The sequence below is a fragment of the Pelobates fuscus genome, chromosome 12, assembly GCF_036172605.1.
Source record: "Pelobates fuscus isolate aPelFus1 chromosome 12, aPelFus1.pri, whole genome shotgun sequence".
NCBI lineage: Eukaryota > Metazoa > Chordata > Amphibia > Anura > Pelobatidae > Pelobates > Pelobates fuscus.
The window spans coordinates 113360667-113385666 of record NC_086328.1 but is presented as its reverse complement, the minus strand read 5'-3'; the positions used below and the strand labels follow the sequence as shown (position 1 = coordinate 113385666).

The 25000-nt window shown below is 38.8% G+C and overlaps 1 protein-coding gene across 3 annotated transcripts in view; it reads right to left on the bottom strand.

Annotated features, from left to right (window-relative positions):
• OSBPL5 (oxysterol binding protein like 5) overlaps positions 1-25000 on the bottom strand; it is a 188243-nt gene that overhangs the window by 70222 nt on the left and 93021 nt on the right. For all 3 annotated transcript variants that reach the window (XM_063438810.1, XM_063438812.1, XM_063438811.1), the window contains exons 4-13: positions 23009-23089; positions 21391-21492; positions 20533-20736; positions 17179-17263; positions 15790-15961; positions 14697-14883; positions 12212-12396; positions 3387-3468; positions 1873-1971; positions 496-592 (exon numbers count right to left, since the gene is read on the bottom strand). In XM_063438810.1, coding sequence (XP_063294880.1) covers positions 496-592; positions 1873-1971; positions 3387-3468; positions 12212-12396; positions 14697-14883; positions 15790-15961; positions 17179-17263; positions 20533-20736; positions 21391-21492; positions 23009-23089 — 1294 coding nt within the window. The remainder of the gene's footprint in view (positions 1-495; positions 593-1872; positions 1972-3386; positions 3469-12211; positions 12397-14696; positions 14884-15789; positions 15962-17178; positions 17264-20532; positions 20737-21390; positions 21493-23008; positions 23090-25000) is intronic.

The window sequence follows — 25000 nt, the reverse complement described above, 5'->3', positions numbered from 1 at the left end:
TACCGACTCTCTGACTCAAGGTTACGTACCATCCATAAATGTATATTTTTGACAGGTACCTTGTACATTGCCAAATCGACCAAGAGCTTCTGGTAATGTATTCACGGTAATGAGAAGCCCATACATGTTTTTACAAATACAGTTTATATATACTTATAAGTATTACAAGTTAATTAAACATGGCATCTCTTCTTCGTTAATTAATTAATACAGTTTCCATCCAGTAGTATATGAATTTTACAAACTGCAGGAAGCACTTTTCATTTACTGCCCAAATGGACAAATGTGCGTGGAGGAAATACATGGTGGATCTGGCAACTCTAGGCACAGACAAAATGGTTTGCAGTGTCTCAGGCTTTAGCTTTCAGGGAAAAGTTGGGGAAATCCAGGGAAATTTTGGAACACACACTCCAACAACAAGATTTGTTTCAACATTTTCGAGTTTTAGACTATCACACCAAAGGTGAGGGATTTCTCTGTTAATGTTTGCAGTACCGTAAAATTTCGATCTGGCCAGGATGCTCCCTGTAATGCAGAACCCATCCTTCCTATTACTGACGTGAAAGGCAGACACGGGAGGGTGGTGGCTGACCTGTTCAAAGAGCAAGATGTCCAAGTTAGTCATTGTAATCGTCATCCTAATGCAACAAGGCATCATCTGTCAGTTGTCTTACTTTTTTTTTTTTTATATTCATTATTTGAGTTTACAATGCCACAACAACATTGCCAAGCTCAGTAATAACAAATGGTATAATAATTCAGTATGGCATGTAGATTGATAGCACAATTTTTATGTATTGTAAATAAAATATAGCAAAGATGAGTCTCACCAATTGAGTTGTATTTTAGTGGTATAACGAGAAGCCCGGTAGAGTGATATAGATTACCGCTCACTTGGTGGGGTGGGGGGTGGCGGGGGGGGGGGGGGGTTCAGTGGTATCTTATATTTAAGGATAGCTCAGGTGTCATAGCACTGAGTCTGATATCTGTCAGTTGTTTTACATTAACACATTTAATACATTTTTTCACTTTATGGTTAATTAATAAATAAATAATAATATACATGGCCAAATGTCCAATGAGGCGTTTCTGTTGGTTGAAATTTTAGACCAGCACGTTATGTATGAAGTAGGCAAACAGACTGCCAGATAATCATGATATATTGTAGCTGGTTTTGAAAATAAACCTTTTACAGCTTATAATGCTTGGCCTGTGTCTGGGCCATATGTGATCACTTGGATGAAGACAAAAGAAGTATATTTACTAAAATTCCGAACTCTTTTTAGTCAAGTTTCAATATTTATTTTGGTGACTTCAGTATCTTCAGTTCAGGAGCTACTCAAACTGAAAATAGCCAATCTGCTTCACAGCAATTTCAGAGTAATGAGTATTCTGTGAATCAAGCTTAAAGATCTCTCCTGAGACCACCCAACCCACCAGATACTAGAACGTTCAACTGCCAATATAACTAAAATTCGAAACAATCATCAGCTCAGTCTACTATCTGTTTTAACAAATTCATCAATTTCATCTTGACAATTGCTCCGATTTAAAGCCAGGTTAGGTGGAAAATTAAGAAGTGCCTTCTGTGGACCAGCCTTTACAGATCTGCTCTCTAAATGTTCTTTAGACTTCACACAGGAAAATCTACCAATTATTCAACTGACATCTTCGAAAATGATTTTGGCTTCAGCAAAGCTATGCAATTACCAGAGTTGCTAATTCTAATCAGAAACTTTTTGTATCTAACTGAGCTGACATATTTTTCTCAGTAAACAAACATTTTTAATCAAACATGATGATTTCATTTGAGATGCTAGCCAGACTCTTGTGTCTGTCAATGATTACAAATGTTGGACATGTTACGTTTACCTGTTCTGCTATATAAAAGGTGTGACTGTTCGTCTGAGGGTGAAACCAACAACATCGAAATTTTTCGCCAAGGATTGAGTTATACGGCTTTTTTATCCCCTAAAAATAAAAATGTTTGAAACACATAGGTTTAAAATTGTTATCATGGGATAATAAAATATCTAACAATAATAAATTATTCATAATTAGCCAAGAGAAAACATGTTCAATTGTGTAATAAAGGCTGTGATCACAGAAGAATGTGTGGGACTGGGATAATCAAATGGATACATTTAGACCATAAAAGCAAAATACATTGCACAATTTGGCTATTATTTCAATCTGGAGATATTGGATTACATATTACAACTTGGCTGTGAAGTCACTAATTAGTGAATAAATTATTTTAGCAAAATACCATTAAACAATGAACATAATACATTTTAGTTCACAATAAAAATGCAGAAGGAAAATTAAAGGGACGCTATAGTCACCAGAACAACTACAGCTTATTGAATTTGTTCTGGTGAGTAGAATCATTCCCTTCAGGCTTTTTGCTGTAAGCACTGTCTTTGCAGAGAAAATGCAGTGTTTACGTTACAGACTAGTGATAACTTCACTGGCCACTCCTCAGATGGCTGTTAGAGATCCTTCCTGGGTCATGGCTGCCTAAAATGCATCCAAACATTCAGTATCTCCTCCCTCTGCATTCAGACACTGAACTTTCCTCATAGAGATTCATTGATTCAATTCATCTCTATGAGGAGATACTGATTGGCCAGGGCTGTGTTTGAATTGTGCTGGCTCTGCCCCTGATCAGCCTCTTTGTCAGTGTCAGCCAATCCTATGGGGAAGCACTGTGATTGGATCAGGCTACCACATCTGATGATGTCAGCAGGCAGTGGGCAGGTCTAAAGGAAACAGGGACAGAGCCAGCAGCTCCAGACTTGAATACAAGTACAATTTTACTATATTTAGTGAGGCATGAGAGGACCAGGGTGGCTAGATGGTGGTTTTAACCCTATAGTGTCAGGAATACATTTTTGTGTTCCTGACTCTATAATGCTCCTTTAATGTACTTATCATTTTAAGATATACAATGCTTAAAATATTTACTAATATTGGTCTGCAACCTCATCTGTATGCACACACATTAAAAACAAAACAAAAACTAAACTACTTTAACAAAAAAATGCTTTGAATCTTTGACCAGCCAATATTGTTAACCCCTTCAGGGTGATATCAAGATAGGCTTTACACATCAGTGTCATGAATGGGTTAAACAATACTCACTCTGTAATGATAGTATGCTTGGAAACATAATATACTAATGTATTCAATGGCATGAACACATTCAAATAAGGATGTAAATTGTCTTTTTATTTTTTTTATTTTTTTTAAAGGCAGTATTTATGGATTAATGTCCCTAGAGGTCATATCATGTAATACCTGGATCTGCACTGTTTAATAAAAAGAATTCCACAAGTTTGTAAACAACTATTCTAATGCATATTTTATATAATTATGTGTTTTACCTTTGGCTTTTTATAAAATCCAGACAAATACCATTTCAAAACTTGTTTCATTCGACAAAAGGCATCCTCTTCAACTGCAGCTCTGCAGATCAGACCAGAATTAGCACACAATGTCATTTTTATGGTTGTTAAAAAAACATCCAACATTATCCAAGTTATTTTGAGAAAAATAAATAAACAAAAGCATGACATTTATCTGAAATACTAGAATTCTTCGTCTCGCATCCCCCCGCCACTGGCCACAATTTAAATCTTTTGGGTCAGCTTTTCAAGTAATCACAAACTGTTGGAAAAAAACGTCAAACGATTTATCTAGAAAAAGTCCCATAGTCTTCTGAAGATAAATCATTTGAATATTGTTTCTAAGATATTGTAATCATTTGAAAAGCTAATCCCCCCAAAATATTCTCATTGAATATAATGGAGAAGTAATATACTGGAAGATTTGGGGATTCTAGTTGAATGTATATACATAAATAAACAAATAGAAAATAAACATATAAGATCGTTTAAACAGGGCCCTCAACACCCTCTGCTCCTATGTGTTGTACTTGTCCTGCTACACATATTTGTCTGCTAGTCCATCTATTGTGCAGCTCTGCGGAATTTGTAGGCACTTTACAAATATTAATAATCATAATGAAATAGTGAATTGCAAAGCATTGAAGGAAAATTGCTATAATCCGGTTAAAATAAAGAAGCAGCACAGAAGAGTTAGACACAGTGTTGATTTTGTTGACTAACAATTTTCGTCAGATTTTAGTCAGCTAAAATGTTAGAGATTTAGTCAACAAAAACTATGCTAAAACTAAAACAATTCAGATGACTAAGATACGACTAAAAGTAAAATGGATTTTTAGTCAAAAGACTATGACTAAAACTAAATTGAAGTTTGCCGCCAAGATTAACACTGGTGGGTAAGACATATGGGGGAGGGAGGAGGGGATATTAGACACATGGAAGGGCTGAGAGAATGAAACACGTGGAGGGGCTTGGGGGTAATGAGACTTGTGGAGGGGTTGGGGAGGAATTGAGACACGTGGGCAGATTGGGGAATGAGACACATGGGGGAGATGAAATGCATGAAGGGGCTGGGGGACACACAAAGCGACTTAGAGGGGTTGGGGGAGAAAGAGACAAGGTGCGGGGGGAAGAGACCCACAAATAGGGCTATGGAGAGAAAGAGCCACAGACGGGCTGGGGGAGGGGCAAAAGAGACACCTAGAGGGGCTGGAGGGGAGAGAGACACCTAAAGAGGCTGGAGGGGCACATAGAGACACAGAGGGGATGTAGAAGGGACAAAAGAGACAGATAGAGGCTTTAATTAAACCCATAAAATTTTAGTCGTATTGACTTAAATCTACTGGAAACTAGACTAAAACTAAAACAATTCAGACGACTAAAATACAACAAAAATGGCTTTTTATGACTAAAACTAAATTGAAATTTGCCACCAAAATTAACACTGGTTGGAGATTGTTTCTAAATCTGCTAATTTGAATAGGAATTTTTGAATTTTTGATTCAATTTTAATTCACCGTTGTGAATAAATCGTATGGTAAGTTATATTATCAAGATTAAAAATTAGGTAAAAATGCCAAAATCGTATAATCTCTATTACAACTATGTGGATTTTCTTTTTTCCAACTGTGCTATTCCGGCTAAATGGATCACCTTAAATTGCATACCTGCAGATCAGATCAGAATAACATACCTCCCAACATTGAGAGGTATTAAACTAGGACAAGGGTGGACGGCCTACAAGAGCATGATGGTGACGCATTCACAGCACTTTACAACCATACGGTGAGAATATATAACAACAAGCAATTGACATACAAAATAATACTGATGACGGTCTTGCTCAAACAATTACAATTTAATGGGACACTGTAGGCAGTAGACAACATTAATTTCATTGAATTGGTTAGTAGTCCTCTTGTACGGTCTCTCCATTCAGTATTAAACCATTATCGAGCAGTTTAACACTGAATGAGAGTCTTTGGCTACCCAAAGCCATCCCCTATTGGAGGTGTGGCTAAGGTAAGATTATATACTTCCTTCTAGCCATACCAATTCACTCCATCAAGGCACAGCTGTGATAGGCTGAAGTAATCAGCTGACATTCTTGACCAATCACCACCGCCCATTGCCGTTTAAGTTAATGCTTCCTCATTAGCCCAAGTAGCACAAAGGGGATGAGCTGTGGACTCTTGTTTAGCATTAAAACATTTAAAATGTTTTAACAATGAATGCCAAGGGACTCAAAACACTATAAGCACTTCAAAGAGATGAAACGGTTAAACTGCCTACAGTGTCCCTTTAATTGTCAAACACACCATCTCTTATTATTAATACCCCAGCTATTTTTAAACTTTTTTAGGGCACTACTCAAGGTTCTGCACGATGGACTATTATTCTCAAGATTCTTTAGACTCAGAAAATAATAAAAATGTTGTTGGAAAAGGTTCTGCACAAAATAAATCCATTTTTTGGTCAATAAAATAAATAAAATATGTATTTGAAATGAAGAACAGCACAGAATGGCATTTTCTCTGTGCAAATAAAAAAAATGCAATCTTGCTTAAGTGGAATACGCAGAGACGGAGAGAGAACATTTCCATAATAATACGTATTGTGTATAAAACATCCGTTCTTTCACCTGCGAGGGTGAGGGTACAAACTCTGTGTTCTCACAAAGTCTATTCTTGGCATGAAAGCTCGCTCTCAGTTACGTTGTTTAACCCTTTGAGTCACGGTTTGTTGAACATTACATATCACTACGGAAGTTAAAGGGGTAACTTTATATAACTACTGTCACATCACACAACCTAATAATTTGCTTTTATAGTACCAGATCAATGAAGTGATGTGCAAAGTATGCATGTTTTTTTATATAGTTATTTGCTGCTTTTTTTTTGTGAAACAAAATAGTTATTTAGCTAGTTAGCCATAATGTTATTATTTACTTTTGATTGTTATTATAATTGATCATTTAAAAAAATATTTTTAAATAATTATTTATTAGGTTATTAACTATTAGGTAGATTAGAATCCCACATAAACCAGATTTGGAGGTATGATCCATTGTGTTATGTTTTGTTTTAGCTATGTGTCTTGATGGCAAAGAACAGTTAGAATTCTGTACTTGAATCACTAACTTAATTCGGTGATACAAGGCCATTAGTGATGTCAGTATGCACGAATGCTTCATAGTGCAATGATGAGACTGCAGAATGAGTTATACACGAGGGCTAGCTATACAAGCAGAGCAAACCCAACAGAGGGTGTTTAGGATTAACTTACTTCTTAAGAAAACAAATAAACAGTACTAGAGATGTCGTGAACATAACATTTTCCGTTCGCAAACGGCGAACGCGAATTTCCACAAATGTTCGCGAACGGGCGAACCGGGCGAACCGCCATAGACTTCAATAGGCAGGCGAATTTTAAAACCCACAGGGACTCTTTCTGGCCACAATAGTGATGGAAAAGTTGTTTCAAGGGGACTAACACCTGGACTGTGGCATGCCGGAGGGGGATCCATGGCAAAACTCCCATGGAAAATTACATAGTTGATGCAGAGTCTGGTTTTAATCCATAAAGGTCATAAATCACCTAACATTCCTAAATTGTTTGGAATAACGTGCTTTAAAACATAAGATATGATGTTGTATCGATCAGGTAGTGTAAGGGTTACGCCCGCTTCACAGTGACAGACCAAACTCCCCGTTTAACGCACCGCAAACAACCGCAAACAGTCCATTTGCACAACCGCAAACTCCGCCTTTTGCACAAGGTTGGATACCAAGCTAGCCATGTCCCGTTACTTGTCCTCACTGATGTCATTGAAGGTCTCTTCCTCCACCCAGCCACGTACAACACCAAGGGTCCACGAAAGGTGACAACAAGCCCCCTGGGACGCCTGCTGTGTTTGGTCTTCCACCTCCTCAAAGCCACCTTCCTCCTCTGACTCCTCTTCTTCAGACTCCTCTCTCTGCGTTGCCTCTCTCTGCGTTATTATAATGTGTGTTAAGTAGTACTATTCCTATCAGTTTAATCCCTGTTATGTCCCCTATCAGGGGACATGTATATGGCATCGATTTTAGGAACCGGGAGATGGAAAAAGATGCTTGGTCGGTCCTCCTACTTCAAATTTGGGGCACTGCACGTGCAATCTAATGTGCCACCAGATAGGAGTGGTGTGTTAAGCAGTACTATTCTTATCAGTTTAATCCCTGTTACGTCCCCTATCAGGGGACGTGTATATGGCATCGATTTTAGGAACCGGGAGATGGAAAAAGATGCTTGGTTGGTCCTCCTACTTCAAATTTGGGGCACTGCGCGTGTAATCTAATGTGCCACCAGATAGGAGTGGTGTGTTAAGTAGTACTATTCTTATCAGTTAATCCCTGTTACGTCCCCTATCAAAAATGCCACACTGCTGAGCTCTGCAATGACAGCATTCTAGTGGTGGCAACAGCATGCGTTGATTGGCATGCTGTCTGGCTGACCCCAGGTGCCGATGCATGCTGTCTGACTGTGCCACTAGCTCCTTGCGACGACCTCCCCCTGCTTCCAACTCGTCTCCTCATCCTCTCTGTCTCCCCATCTGAACTTTCCCCCTGTTCTTCTTCTCTTCGATCGGGCACCCACGTGACATCCACGGACGCATCGTCATCATCAACCGCTTCACTTGTATCTGACAACTCAGCGAAGAAAGCAGCAGCGGGTACAACATCATCATCATCACACCGTATGTCCATTTGTGTAATGCTGCCTGACTGAGACATATCCCTCTTATCTACATCCTCTGGCAATAATGGTTGCGCATCACTCATTTCTTCCAACTGATGTGTAAATAACTCCTCTGACAGATCAAGTGAAGCGGCTGTGGTGCTAGTGTTGGTGGTGGCGGCAGGCGGGCGAGTGGTAACTTGAGAAGCTAAGCTGGAGGAGGATGGTGCGTCAAGGTTCCGAGCGGAAGTCTTAGAAGATTGGGTGTCCTGTGTTAGCCAGTCAACTATGTCCTCAGAACTTTTCGAGTTCAGGGTACGTGGCCTCTGAACACTGGGCATTATTCTAGGGCCAAAGGGAATCACAGCACCACGACCATGACGGCCCCTGCGGGGTGGCCTGCATCTGCCTGTCATTATGTTTTTTTTTTTTTTTTGTCAATCTGATTTTTATTAAAGGCATATAGTATGGGATACAGAAGAGAAAACAGGGGAAACGTTTAAGCGATTTACAGCACAGGGTCGGTACAACAATATGCAAGGTTAGAATACATTTCCAGATTTTCAATGCCTCATTTTTTTTTTTATATGTAGGGTAGGTAAACTCCAGTTTGAAAATACAAGCTAAGGATCAAAAGATCCGGGTTGGTAACTCGCTTGGTCATGTTAGTCAGGCGTCAGGTGACACATAGGTGAGAAAAACATTGATAACCTATGTTAGGTATGTGCTAGCTTCATTATGCAAGCAGGTCTGGCTAGTTCAGCGTTAGTAGTGCCATTACCTGCTGAACATAGACAATCTAGGTCAAGGAAATAAAATAAAATAAAATAAAACATCGCTATCCATCATTCTTACAGGCTACGAATTAAACAAGGCTGGTCTAATATGTCAACCCCAGGGATTGGAGAGTCTCTAACCGGCTGTGCATGCGTTAGTTACTGTATACTACCCTTTAAAATTCACGCAGTTGCTATTTATGAATTAAAGGCATATTCAGGCAACAGTAAAATAGCTAACACTAGGCGTATGACAGTGCATGAGAGTTAAAGTATTTAAATGGCGTGCTGGTAGAGCAAGGTAGACATTATGGGTAGAGGTTAGCTAACATGTTCAACAGACAATATGTTATCTAGAGATTTGTGAGCCTTAGATGAGCCACATAAGAAATAGTCACTGTTATCTGGGGTTCGCTCAAGTGTCTCTCGAGTGTCCAGCTGTCCGGTACAGTCCATGTGCTTGGTAAGTGGCGTGGCAAAGTCGATGCTGTGTAGTGCCTGGTTCTTGGCACAGTCAGGATTTGTCGGTTAGTGGTTCCATTATCCGACGCCTTCTCTCAGGAGGCAGCTTGGGTTCACCGGTGGGATCCTGCAGGTTACCGCGTTGTAGGCGCGAAGGAGAGTGCCCCTCCAGCCCCGGGCTTGCGTGCAGTCCGGCATCTCTCGGCCACTTACTCGGTTGCCCCTTGGGATCGAGTAATCTCCACTTGTGGGAGGAACGGAGGGTTTGATAGTTGCTTGTCGCTTGGTAGGTTTGGTCCTCCGCCCGTGTGGGCGATGCCTCTGGGCTCTCAGCCCTGTGGTCTGCCGCCCGGGTGGGCCAGGGTGTGGGTGAAGAAGCTTGTGCAACGGTCGTGCGCCCGAGGGTTTCCCCTTGGCTTCCCGTGACCTGCGGTTCCGCTCCCTGACCGGCTGTGGTGGGGTCGGCTCGGGACGGGATCTCTGTTGCCGTCTCTGCAGCTTGTCCCAGAACCTAGCGAAGATGGCATCTAGGCGCTGAGAGAGGTCCGGTAGTCCCAGTGTTTCCTGCGGCTTGTGCTGGGAAAGCGTGATGCCGCCATTCGCCATTTTGCCTGAGCCACGTGGAGTTGGGTCGCCGGGGACAGTGCGGTCGGGTGCCCCAGATGTCCAGTGTGGACCGGGATAACCCCCACCGGTCCAAAGGGGGGGGGGTATGCAGGGGGTTCGCTGAGGTGCCTGTTCCAGGGTTCGCCGTACTAGAGAGCGGCCGCTTCTCCTCGGCTCGACCGTGAGTAGGCCCCATCTGCTTGCTCGGGTTCCCGGGCATTATAAAGCGTGAGTTGGGTGTCTGTGGATGTCCCCGGGTTTCCCTGATTATGTGCCTGCCTTCTCACTGGTGTTTCTCTGGATTTTTGGGGTGAATACCCCGTTTTTCAGTGCTTGTGAGCCGGAGCTGTGGCTCGGTGCGTCTATCCAGCTTGACGGCTAGGCTCCGCCCCTGTCATTATGTTTTTGATTAGTGGTACTATGAGTGCAAGCTACTGTGACAACAGATATGAGTGGCACTGTGCACTGGCCGAAGTTGGCAGAGTAGACGCTGTAGGCCTGACACACACGCTTGCAGACAACTAACTGCTATTCAATCTATTACAGTCAATTTTTTTTAAATGTACACTACTGTTACACCAGATATGAGTTTCACTGGTGTGACACTGTGCCCTGGCAGGCCCTGAAATGCACACGTGTGAAGGAAACTGACTGCTATTATTTTACAGTCAAAAAAGTGTTGTTGTTTTTTAAATGTACACTACTGTTACACCAGATATGAGTTGCACTGGTGTGACACTATGCCCTGGCAGGCCCTGAAACGCACACGTGTGAAGGAAACTGACTGCTATTATATTACAGTCAAAACGTTTTGTGTTTTTTTTAAATGCAAGCTATTGTGACACCAGATATGAGTGGTGGCACTGGGCAAGTGGGCACAGTATACGTTGTGAGCCTGACACACACGCTGGCAGACAGGTAACTGCAATTAGATTACACAGGAAAAAAACAGACTGATGTTCTAGCCCTAAAAAGGGCTTTTTGGGGTGCTGTCCTTACAGCAGAGATCAGATGAGTCCTTCAGGACTGTAGTGGACACTGAATACACTAGCCTAGCTATCGATTTCCCTATTAAATCAGCAGCAGCTACACTGTCCCTCCTCTCACTAAGAATGCAGCTTCCGAATGAATCTAAAATGGATGCTGCCCAGGAGGTGGGAGGGTCTGGAAGGGAGGGTCTGCTGCTGATTGGCTGGAATGTGTCTGCTGACTGTGAGGTACAGGGTACAAGTTTACTCAATGATGACGAATAGGGGGCGGACCAAACATCGCATATGTTCGCCCGCCGTGGCGAACGCGAACAAGCTATGTTTGCCGGGAACTATTCGCCAGCGAACTATTTGGGACATCTCTAAACAGTACTATTAAAAGAAAACATTATCTAGTGATTTGACCTTTTCACAGTTTAAGAATACTTTTACATATTCATTACCCAGAATGAGAGGTTTAACAGTAAAAACATGTGAAAAAGGCTTAACTTGATGTACATGTCGCTTTTCAGCCTATATAACAATTTTCTTTTCAATGCATATCCAATATTTTATTTTGCATCTATATTAGCTTTCGCATATAATATGTATGTACATCAAAGACCTTAGATTATGTGTTTTGAATATACTATGAGTATTGAGAGTACTATTGGGCAAATACTATTTCTACTGTTTAATTAATTTATACAGCACTTTATAACTATTGTTAGTAGGAAACAGGTATTACATTGATGTAAGTGGTTCTCTATGTATAACTTTGTGTTTTCGACTAACAACTTTCAATTTCTTCTATAAAAATTATGTTTGCTCCCATGAGCTTTTTGTTGGGTACATGAGCTACTATATACCTGAATACAACAACAGTACATACAAAATGCAAGCAATTTCTAAAGCCATTTCATATAGCAGATGATGATCTGATAAAGAAATCTGAGTGTAACCATTATCTGCAACTGGATCTGGCCAAAATCATTTCAGTTTGTAAATGTCTGTTAAATACTTACTCATTACTAAATCGAATGCATCTAATGCATTCTAACTTGCTATACCCCATACCCAATGGGAAATAACTGAGATATGAAAAATAACAATTTTGTACATTTCTTTCCTGAACCCAAATGTTAAAGCCTTAATGTGATTATTTAAATATGATTTTCTTTTAGGTTTCTCGTTTGTAAAATATTTATCTATTTAAAATTCCATTCATTTTTAACTTCAATTTCCCCATTTATCTCCCCGTAGCTTTGTTACTTACTGGGAAAGTATATCAGCGTGATAATAGTAATCAGAAAGTTTATTCAGGAACGAGCGTGGCTCCAAAATGAACGTCGGTAGGACAACCCTCGAAAGGTCCATCCCCGGCCTCATCTGTTTTAGCAATGTCCACATCAAACTTTTATTTTCATCGGATACCATTTCTGTTTGCGATGCTTCACCAATCTGTCGACAAGGAAGGAATTGTAAAATATATACTTGCTAAAAGCTCAATAGTTTTTCTATTTCCCTGGGTTTTTAATATTGTCCTTCATCAGGTCTTCTGAGATACCTACCACAATATGTTCCTTTACTTTCTGAGATTGACTTTCTCTGTCTACTTTCGTATATTAAAAATATTTCACAAGGTTCTCTGATCTCAAAATAACCTTTTAAGCTATTGTCTTACTATATTTATGGAAACAACATAGCTCATCACAATTTCTACACTTAATAGGATTTAGTCAGAACACACAGTACATTTTGGGGCATTAGAAACTGAAAGGATTATTCACCAAAGTGAGAATTCGAAGTGAATTCAACGTGAATTTTAAATTTTAAGGTCAAGAAGCTAAACTGGAAACACAGCTGAATTTGAGATTTTTTTTCAGTTAATTTATTTTGATCTTAAATTCTCACATTAGTGAATGTTATCTACAAAATTAAGGTTATAATAGCCAAACTAGAACTATAGTTAATTTAGATGTTTTTTTTTTCAGACCAGCTATTTGAATCTACATTTTCTAATTTCCTTTTCAGATCATCACAATTCATTGTTTATGGCAAGTTGTGTACAGGGGTGTGAATACAGTGCCCATGAACTACTTACTGTTGAGCTAAATTGTCCTCCCCATCCCGCTATTTAGATATTTATGGAAACATTTGCAGATTATACATTATACACCTGTTTATCATTAGATCCACATTTTTTTATTTTCATCTATTTTTTGTTGTAAGTGTATTTTAAGTAATGTAACGTCTTCATGCTATGCTGTTTAGTGAATAAACTCTTAATTGTTTATGAGTACGATAAGAACTGCAAAGCCTGGAAACATTCTCTAAGTCAGCGATTTTTCGAGCTGCTCTATTTTGGCAAATCGTATTCAATCCCCATGCCAATTCCTGACTACTCATGGTTTACTGAATAATCTGGGAGAATGGTTTCTGATTTGTTCTTACAAATGCCTTACTGTTGTCAGGTTAGGTGAAAAGTGTGCTATGGCATGTTGAGCTATGTATTAAAGATATATCCTAGAAATTACAGAATATGGCCAGATGCCATTTCAAACTGTCTTGCTTGTTAGTGGAATGTAGGCTTTACTGCACAATCTAAATTTTTGTTTACACAGTATAGGCAGGTATTGTAACACATCCGATAGAGAACAGAAAACAGTTAGAAAAAAACTAATGACTGTTTCCTCTTATTTATGCAAAAAAAAAAAAAAAAAACAGAACCTATAACAGCAGAAATACTATATGTAATGAATAAATCTATGCATTAAAAAAAACAAACAAACTGTGTCTTAAACACAAAATTGTAGTGAAAACCAAACTGCTAAATTTAGCAAAGTAATGACTAAAGCTCGGTTGAAGAATAATTCCTATTTGGCTTTTAATTTTGAAACTTCTTTTTTTCAATTATTTTCAATTTTGTGTTTGGCGAGTAAGCCCATCAGTTTAGTGTGGATTCTGTGAATGCAGTGAAATATTTCTATCCTGCAAATACATGTAATTATACAATTAAAAGCATTTTAATAAACTACTATGAGATTAAACCACGTTAGCAATTTAATAAATATTATTTTACTTATTTTTCTTTAGCTGTAGAAGATGTCCCCATCAGTTACATTTTTTTACAATTATATTGTGTGGCTTCTATTAACCGGCTTTTATTTTATTTTCAAGCACAGAAGTATCTTAGTCTGCAGGAACTGCAAGAGTTTTTATTTTAATTAAAAAAGCTTTTAACAGTAAAGACCAATGCTCCCAAACGTGATCTTGTGTATTGTTTTAATCTTATTTTTCTCCTTCAGATCTCCTTCAGTATAATTTTTTTTCCAGACAAAAACCACTCTGTAGTGGGTTTGCAAGAACAGCAATCCTTGACCTTGACCCACTTATCATTGACCGTACAAGAGGACCATTCTTCTACCCATAAAATATATGTTGAGGATATATAAGAAATGGACAAAGAGATTGCTTTGTATCTATAATAATATCAAATAAATGCATTTGAAAAAAAAGTCAAGCAAAGTTAAATATGTCATTGCATTGCAAGCGAAGCACATTGGCATCATAGCCCTGCTTGAATTGGCAAGTGTCATTACTGAGTGAGCTACGCCCCCAGCAGAAGGTGTAGAGGGACGTGAGATAAAGGATGACGTTAGGAAGCAATCATGTGAATTTCAGTTTCAGTTTACAGAGTTTTGATGCACCCTAACCCTAAATAACCCTGAATTTAAATTCCTCCCACACACATACTGTACCTCTCCGAACTCCTCATAGATCTCTTCCATATATGTTGTACCCTCCCGGTCAAGAGAGATCTCTCCGTGTAGTTCTGATTGGTCACTTTCGCTAGTTTTTCGGCTATGCTCATTTTCGGATTCTTCAATGGTATCTTTCTCTGACTTATCTGAAAAGGCATCATTTTCTGGCAAAGGTTCATTAAGCCTAAATCACAAAGAGAATATTGAAAGTGACACTACATAATAACAAGTGATCCCTATTAAACTAAATTTAAAGCATTACTAATTGGTGTAGCTGCTGACATACAATGTTAAATGAGTTATGCAGGAAAATCAGAACAGCCCTGTGATATTATCTGATTTTACGACTTCTAATTATAGCTCACCAGTAAATATTGAGTTAAGGCTTCGGGAGAAAGCATTGCAGACGTGGTTATTTATTGCCTCAAATAGTGAATCATAGCTGCCAACTGCTACTGTATATAGTTACAAAATGTTACAGTAAAAATATAAAATATGCATCGTGCTGCTCCGATGTGGTTCTGAGAGAGTCACGTTAACTGCTAATGTAAATAGGCAATCACAGAACGACCTACACTCAGCTTTTCTAACTGTAGATTTTAAACCAGAAATGATCAAAAACAAATTTGTCATAAGTTGTCATTTCCTTATAATGTCTAAAATATTTTCTGTCTTTTACTAATAATGTCTAAAACCTATAATGTCTATTCCATATTTTTGCTAGCTGGTGAAATATATTTTATTGCACCATTACAGTGGTATCATCTACTGATAGCACCAATATTTGTGTTAACACACCATAACACACACAAGTTAGTTGATCAGTGTGATAAGACACTTTATAATAATCACAACCTACAGTTTTCATGGAAAAATGTCAAGGTTAAAAAAAACTCAAGTTGGAAAAATTTCCATTTCACATATATTCGAGATTTTTTTCCATTTTCATTTTGGACAAAATTTTGCATTTTTACTGTGAAAGCACGCAGAATCTCTGTTTAAAGAACAGACCCTGACTATTGTTGCTCCATGACTGTGAATGATCTACTCTGACTCAGTTCTCATGTTATTTTATGAGCTTTGGTCTTACTGGAAGAGTTCTTGCTCAGACACAGTTGCCGTTTGAAGCAACGTATAAAGGCTGGTGTGGTTGACATCAGGCGAAGATATTGCATCAATGTCCTTCCCTTGCTTGGGCATATTAAGCTTAAATAGACTGGAACATCGGAGAGCCAATTCAAGGGCATCCATCCAACAGCGACCTGCATTAGAAGAACATGAGTATTTATCAGACTTGTGCAAAATGAGTTTGGCCGATTCGTCCAAATCAAAATAATTTTCATCTAAACCTGAATTAATCAATTCTCCTGGGGTTTACCTGTGGAATCGTTTTCAATGATGGGATTTCCATAGGAAAATCCTGGGCCAAGCTATTTTTTCTGGTGTTATTTGGGTGTGAATTAAACGCATTTTGATTAGGACCAACCAGACTAAACTAATTTTTGCACAAGCCTAGTATTTATTATCCAAGCATTTACATGTGGGTTGGAGACAGGGATTACAAGGGCAGTCTATACACCATAACCACTGCAACCTGTTGGTGCTATGGTGTTAATAGGATGTGGGCGCCATCTTGCAGTGATTTGTCTAAATATTATCAGTTTTGATCATTTCTTTGGAGGAGGATTGGTCTACACTGATTTTAGTTTAATAAAGATACATTTGTTTATGAGGTTTTTAAAGAGCGTTAAAAAAAACCCCAGGTAGCAGTATTCTTAAAAGAATAAGGAATGCATCTAATTATACAAAAATATTAATATTAGCATCAGGATATTCACGAGTTCATGATATTTAGGAGATTAACATTATAAATGGTTAGTGTTGTAAAAAATTAGCCAACTACCAAAGTTCTGACACTTAGAATTGCTTTTAACTTGGCGAATATTTACTTAAGTGAGAATTCAAAGTGAATTTTATGTGAATTCTATATTTAAGGCCAGAGTAACTGAAATTAATTGTTTTTTGATTTCAGCCATTTTTACCTTAAATTTTAAATTCATTTTGTATTCACTGTGAATTCTCACTTTAGTCGATGACACTCGTATGTTCTAAAAATGTTAATGTTTTTTTTAATATATCCACAAATTCAAGTTAAATAACAAACTACATAAAAATAGAAAATTAGCAGTGGTATTGGACAAACAGAACCCACATGGCTCCAAAATTATTGTTTTAGGATTGGAACAGGATTTAAAAATATAGGAAAAAGAAAAAAAACCTTAAAAAATAAAATTATAGAAAGGCAGAATGAGAGAGAGTACGTGTAAGAGATTCAAAGATTTTGTACTTAAACTCTATTACCAATCATATATTCAACCAAAGTAAATCAGTCAACATTAAAACCACTTTTGTCACAATGTTCTAAACTAAGATGGTTATATACAAACCAAGAATTGCGGAGAATAAACAATGCACTTACCGTCAGATTCTGACGAAGCTCTGAATATTAAGTGGCTGCTAGGCAGAGGAAGCGTAATGGACCCCACGTTCTCCCCTTTTGGGCCCTATTAAAGAAAAATAAATCAGAATATTATTTGACCTTGCTCTTGTAGCAAGCCTTTATACATATCTTCTTCTTCTTGTTGTAAGCATTGCTGTATTTGTTAACCCCTTTGTAACCAAGTTTCCTAAAGAGAATAGTGTAACATTTATTTTAAACAAGAAATGCAGTCGGCATATAAATACAGGTTTACAAAAAATTTGTGCAGAATCGTGAATACCAAAGAAATATATTATTTGTTTTTTAAATTTACTTATTCCTATCTTTTCATAGATATAGGGTGTGATGGAAGTTCCCATGCCACAAACCTTTGGAGAGGCTTAAAGGCCAGCTTCCTGCCCACAAGTATGGGCATAGTCCCAAGAGCCTTGGGGTGGGACATGGGGGCCCTCGATGCTAACTGTGCTTCCTAGTCAGATTTGACAACCTCTGTGGATCGCCTGAATGAATTTTATACTCTGAGCGCCAGACCAGAAGATACCATGATTGGGATTGAATCAAAACTATGCTAGCTGTACAACTATACAGCTCCTGAATGCAGGACTTTTCGCAGGTGGCTCCCTTCCTATGGAATACCCTGCCTACCGCCATCAGACTCTCCCCCAGTCTTCAATCATTTAAGAAGTGCCTTAAAACCTATCTCTTTAGGAAAGCTTATGGCCTCCCAGAGTAACATCTACCTCCCATACCTGTCTCTTGCTCTCTCTTAAAGGGCAGCACTTTACTCTCTCCTCCAGCTCCGCTTCACTCCCACCTTATATGATTGCTATTTCCTGTCCTAATGGGTTTTATACCCCACCTCCTATAGACTGTAAGCTCGTTTGAGCAGGGTCCTCTTCAACCTATCGTTCCTGTAAGTTTTCTTGTAATTGTCCTATTTATAGTTACATCCCCCCTCTCATAATATTGTAAAGCGCTACGGAATCTGTTGGCGCTATTTAAATGGCAATATTAATAATAATAATAATAAGGTGCAGTAAATCTTTAAACGGATATCGCTCAGTCCCCTGACCTCCAAATATAGTGCTGTTTGGAGGGGTGGTTGGGAAGGCAAGAAGGCATCAGATAATCTGGGAACCCCTTTTGTGGGTCCGATACTAAGCTGCTGCACACCTGGAACTCCTTGCTGGATTAGATTCTCTGATCAGAGCAATTTTTGGACAGCAGAGGCACTTGGTGCCAAGCCTTTCAGGGATATACATTGCCTGTGAAGAGGGAATTAGGTATGGAAACTTACGAGGGATGTAGGGGAACAAAACTTGCATGAACTGACTGACAATTGAATTAGTTAAGGTAAAGCTGACTTTGAAAGCTGTGCAAATGCTCTTGCTGCTTCGATCTCTTTAACTCTGTGGCATGTTTCATTTATTCTACACTCACTACATCCACCTCTTCTCTGACTGCATGCTGGGAACTTCTGCCTGCTAGTGAGAATGTAAGGAGAGGGGTGGAGAAGTAAGTGCTAGTGGACAGTCCACAGATGCATTTGTGCCAAGCTCAGGGTGCTGCCTGCACACTGCGCCCTTAGATGGCCAGCCTGCATGATTGGCGGGGAGCATGACAGGCATTCCCGCCAGGCTGACCTTACAATTCTCCTGGCAGACACACACCCTTTCTGCTGATTACATGGTTTGCGTTAATGGCCCACCCTTTTACCCCGCCCGACGTCCTGCTTCATTGGACACTGCTTGTAGGGAGTATGGATTTACTTGAGAAATATGTATCTTCTTATAATTACAACATGTGCGTTTCCCTCCAGCACCACCTTTACCAAATACATGATTCTTGGGAGGTATGACCGTTTTAATGTGCACTTGACCCCTTTGGCAATTAAAGTTTGAGGATTGCAATTTCACATGTGACCACTAGGGTGCCTGTTGTAACATTTCCGTGAGTGCATAATGAACATGTAGGTCAGATAAATTGCCGACATGGCTTGGGGAGGCTTGCTAGGCTGGCAGGAGAGCTAACATTCCCTGAACCACAAGTTTACAAGAGTTGTGGGGATCATCTACGCAACCCCAAGTAGCAATTGTGCAGAGTTAGTATTGCATCCCTCAGGTGCTTAATCTAGTGTTCCACAATCCTAAACACTATAAAAGCGGTGGAATAGGGTTTGAACACAGAAAGGGCTGTTTGTTTGCACTTGCCATTAGAGTTAAGGTTTATTATTATTTCACTAGGAAAAGAAAACCACTCAGTTACTGCTTAACTTCTTGGATACACAGGACTGTTGACCTACCTGACATTGACCTACTTGACATTCTAACTAGAGTTTCCAGATCTACCACCTCTACATGCTGATGGGTAGTTTATTAAGTGCTGCCCAGCAGTATGAAGAATAAATATGCTGCAGGTTGGAAACCAATCCAGGGATCTAAAATATTGCTTTTCATGTCTATTAGCATGAACAAATGCTTTTGGTGGATATGGCAACCACCCTCCCAATATTTACTGGATCTGTACACATGTACACGAGTAGAATAAACACAAATTTTAATTAGATAAACATTACTTAAATGCTCAACTGCACAGCATTACCAACATTGTAAATGTTTCCTCTTTGATGGGCCAATTAACCTTGCTACTGGCCTGCTGGAAATTCATTGCAGTTGGTTTGCCACAAAATACGTAGATTGGTTCAATGTATATAGAACCTCTAGATCAGAAGACAAACGGTAAATTCTCAGCCTTGACTGAGTTATGTCTAGAAAGCATAACAAGGCAATTATAGTTCTACACGTGAGTGTAATTAGGGATGTGTTAAGGGATACAAGATCCAGTTGTGGGCTTGTTAGCCTTGATTGTGTAAACAGAGGTATATTTTCCACCTTCCCCACACCGCAATCAGATCTGCATTACCCACTAGATGAATAAGTATTGACCTAGGGTTTAGTCACAGGATATTGTCATAGGCTGATCTGAAAATCTCCATCGCAGCACCAAATTAGGACTACTCCCAATGTATTATATTACAGAAAGCGGAGAAGGACAGGAAAGAAGCCTACTAATGGTGAATTAGGGGACAAGATGCAGAACCAGCATGCGTTAAGACCATGAATGGGGCCTTGAGGGTGAAGTCAAGCTTTGCTTCAGGATTAAGTCCCAGGTTCGTATGAAACTATCAGCATTCCTGAGTCTACAACTGCTTGGGGATCTACCTTTCAATCACCCTGCTTTAGACAGAAATATTGTCCCTTGATTTCTTCTTATCAGGTTTGAATTAATGAGCATGGTTTTATGATACAGAGAATTCTGATAAAAAGGTTTTACCTTGACTGCCCATATTGACTGGTCCAGCGGGTGATATAATTTGAAACAAAACCCATCTTTTTTTGAAGGCCTCTCAATCAGTTCACAGGAATGAAGCAATAGCGTTCCAACCCACTGACCAATCTTTGGTGTTTTATATATTAAAAGTAATCCTGGCTTAAGGACACACCATAGTTTCGTCCAGCTCTTTAGTGATCCACGGATCTAAAGCAAGAGAAAAAAATACTGATAACACCAATATCACAGCTTAAAAATTTCAACATGGAAGATCTATAGTGTTTGGCTTGAGAATTAGAATAGCATGTAACTGTGTTCGTAAAAGCAAATAGCATATTTTCATTAACTCCTTTAATACCAACCCTATGTGTAAATGGTAACATGGTAACAAAAAGCTACAACGTGAAAGGACAAACCTACTACCCTCTAACTTAATTTTATTATTGATCCTGAGCTGATCTCCACTTGACAGAGAAACTGTTTGCAATGCCACCCCATTCTGCTCTGTACAGGAGCCTAAACAGGGGCAATGTAATGGACAGTGTTGAAAGAGATAATGAAGGCAGCGGGCACATTTCAGGCCTTACATATGGGCTTCAAAACACGTTTGCCTTGCCCTTTCATATAGAGACTTAACTATAGAGAGCATAGGTGTACAAACCATCAAAATCTGGGAGTCTAAATTTTGGGCACTCCTGGTATAGAGATTTTGGGAGTATGACTGGTTCAGATTTGCATGAATAAAAATGTAAAATTAAAACAAACAAACAAAACAACAGATAAAAAAATGATTAAGTCACTAATTACAATCCCTTTCAAGCAGTGGCTACGTTCTGGAGTTTAATGTATATTATTGTCTACCTTTAACCAATCTGCTACAATGACCACACTGGGGTCTTTTAAAGCACTGAATAGCTGTTTGGTCGCTCTTTTCTTTTCTTGTCTGTAATTTTTCTTCTGCACCTGCAATGAAAAAACAGGATATTAAAATCAGAGGTGGAATTATTAAAACAGATCTGGAAGTTCGATTGGATTATTTATTTGTACTTTTTGTTTTATCTGACGTAAAAGTGTGGGAGCTAAAGATGGGTTCAATGACTGATAACGAGAAGTTACACACACACACTCCCACAAACACACTCTCTCTCTCGCTCTCTGCTTTGCCGGGACACATGTAAATGTTTATACTTTTTGGCAGGGAATGAAAACTGCTGTCCTTGCAATATATTTTACTGGAAATACTAATAATCAGATAATCAGATACGTGAGCAAGACAGTTCCTTTGGGATCTCTTCTTGATTAACACATCATTTTCCTTTTTACAGCAAATTAATTCAGCATCCTCGGGGGGAGAACTTTTCAAGAATAGCCCAAAGTGTTATGTATCCAGGAAAACATGGTGGAACAGGAAACCTGATTCAGGCTGCTGAGTTCCGAAACATATTTTTGAGGGATCAGTCAGTAGAATACTACAATTCATTTCATTATTGTCAGCACACCCAGACCATGCTGTGAAGGTATGTAAATACCTTCATAGAAATTTGTCCCATCTCAATCCTTGTTGCTGTGACCTCACTTCACCCAACCAGCTCACAGCAATACCAAATCTCTCCACTTTCTCTAAGCACTTCCCATCCACCCAGGTTTATATACCCAGGTTTTTATAGCATGCTCTCTTACTCATTAACCTCCTCATTCCTTTCATATTTTACCAGACGCTGCCACATTCCATTCATTTCCTCAGACCATCACTTCCAAACTCCCCCTGCTACCCCTTGTCTCAAATCCCAATTACACCCTTTAGATTGTAAGCTCACATGCTGTCTATCTAAGCACTTTGCATAAAAGAGCTTCAATGGCTAGATGGCTAGATCTCAGCTCACGGGCAGGGCCCTCTCTACCTTTTGTATTTGTCTGTGCATACTGTATGTTCTCCCCTAAGTGTACAGCACTATGGACTATGTTGGTGCTTTATAAATGCCAGTAATAGAATAAATAAATACATTTAATACCTTCATGACAGATTTTGTGTCAGGATCGTCGTAATATTATATGATTTTCCTAAACCTTTGCCCTGAAGTCACTGAGTTAGTTAGAAATTTCATTAAGTCAATACTAGCATTGTGTCACATGTCACTATATGTGGTAATCTGCAATGAGTTCTGTTACTCAGCCTCTGACATTTACACAGTTAACGGGACCCAGAGTGCTACTTCCTTATATGAGTAGATTAGCAAACAGCTGCTCTGTTTCAACTAAAACATTTCCAAACATCTTATCTACAGAACAGTATGTGACAATAATCTCCTAACACCTTAGCGGCAAGAAGCTCCTCTTAAATTTTTCCAAATAGTGGATTATAAATGAGGTAGAAGCTGAGCTGCTTTCATGGGATAATAGATATTATCTTTAAGATAATACATATGAAAGCAAGTTCATTACAAAAAAAAAAAAAGCTTTAACTAGCAAGCACTCATACCTTGAGAGTGTCCATTTTAGCCGTCTTAGATGTGGGAGATAAACACTCTTTGTCTGGTCCATTGCAAAGTTTGTTATCAATCTGAAAAAAATCAAGTAAAAATATAAAAATATGTAGAGTGTTTCATCATGGAGTTTAGTTGAGATATGACGTAGACCAGGAAACATTTTGTCAGCTTGACTATCTTGGTCTTAAAGGGTTTCCGCAACCCTTTTATGTTTATGATAGAGTAATGCCCTAGGCATTATTCTGTTGGTCCCTCCTGCCTCCCACAAAACTCTCAAAGAGCATTTTTAAATGGTTGTACTTGCTTCTATCCAGTGCTTTGCTGCGCTCCTAGCGCTGCTTCGCAGACAACCCTATTTGAAATTGTGGGAGCTGTGCCAATGTCCAATCAAAGACTGATCATAGAAAAATCTTAGATTGGACCATTTTACCAGCTCGGGGCGCATGTACACTCACTGAGCTGTTAATGGGAGGGAGAGAAAGCAGGAGGGCAGGGAATTAAAAAATACTGAAGGGGATAGGAAGGAGGGATGACTTCACTCAGTGTGGAGGCATCTAGGGAGGAAGTGGAGACAAGGGAGAAGTAGTTGCGTCTTTAGCCAGCACTGCACTGTACATTGATGACAAGCTTAAAATATGCACAGAATTGACATTAGGCTGGGCTGACAATGTCACATGTGCTGGGGGTGCAACTTGTCTCTTGCATACCAATGCCAATTATTCTGGATGTACAGTATTTCAGCAGAAACACAGCACATGCAGACTCCTACAGCCACGATCACTTATGAAAGCAAAGTGGTCACGGTGGTTGGATTAACCCTTTAAATTTGAAAATCACTTTGAATTCCTGAAAATTCTCACGTTAGTGAATGACCTTGTTAGCCGTTAATCAATCACGTTTGGAATTTGGTGACTAAACGTTTAAATTCTCACAAATATTTTTTTTTTACATTCTGCTGAGCTTCCAGATTCCCAGCACCAGTATTTTTTTGTTATTAATAATGCACCGTGGTACTGCGTGCACAGCGAAATTATTAACAATTCATCTAAACTATTAATTAACAAACTGGTGCATGGAGCAAATTCAAGACATTGCTTTAATGCAAAAGATTAAAAGTGTACATTTTCATGCAAAACTTAAGTAATGATATAAGTAATGAGATGCTGGTATCTCCCTTGTGCTAATTCTCACACCTCGAACCTAGCCTCTTGTTGGAAAAAATAATAGCACAACATTTATTTATTAAACATGGGGTACATAGCTAGCGCATAAAGGTATTACAAAACATATTAAAGTATAGGTATAGATTAAAAAAATATGCAAATTTACACTTGATTGTTTTTCATTTATTCATTCCTCCTTTCAATAAATATTATTAAAATAAAAGGATGGAAAAGCGTTAGAAGCATACAATGTCCTTTAGTTGCAATATGTCAAATAGTATCTGAAATATTAGTATTAACCAAAAACACCGTCTTACTAATTTGAAGGGGGAAAAACAGATTAATAAAGACTTTGAAGATATTACAATCAGTACAGTTTACGGGAAATGACAAAAGAATGTGCATTTGAGCATAACGCCCACATACAGTAAGTACGAATAGATTACATGTTCCTAAAATAAAGGTAATTTAAAGGTGCTGTAGTAATAATCTCTGTAATGCCAAAGTAATGTCGAGGCATAACATTTATGGAATAGTCCATTCACTCCCCCTCCCTCCATGGCTTTAGGAATGGTATGATCCTTGAACTTTGCTTTATTCTTTGGGCTGTGGGTGGCTGTCATTTTTAGGCCAAATGAAGACATTAAATGGGTGGAATGAGCTTCTGGAAGAGTAATTCATTCCTTGATATACTGGTGATCATTCGTAGAGTATAAATTCAGATAAGTGAACAAATGAAAGTTAAAAATGTGTATACATGATTTTGGCAATACAGAAATTAAAAACGTTCCCAATATAATTTTTGCGTTTGACAGTATTTTG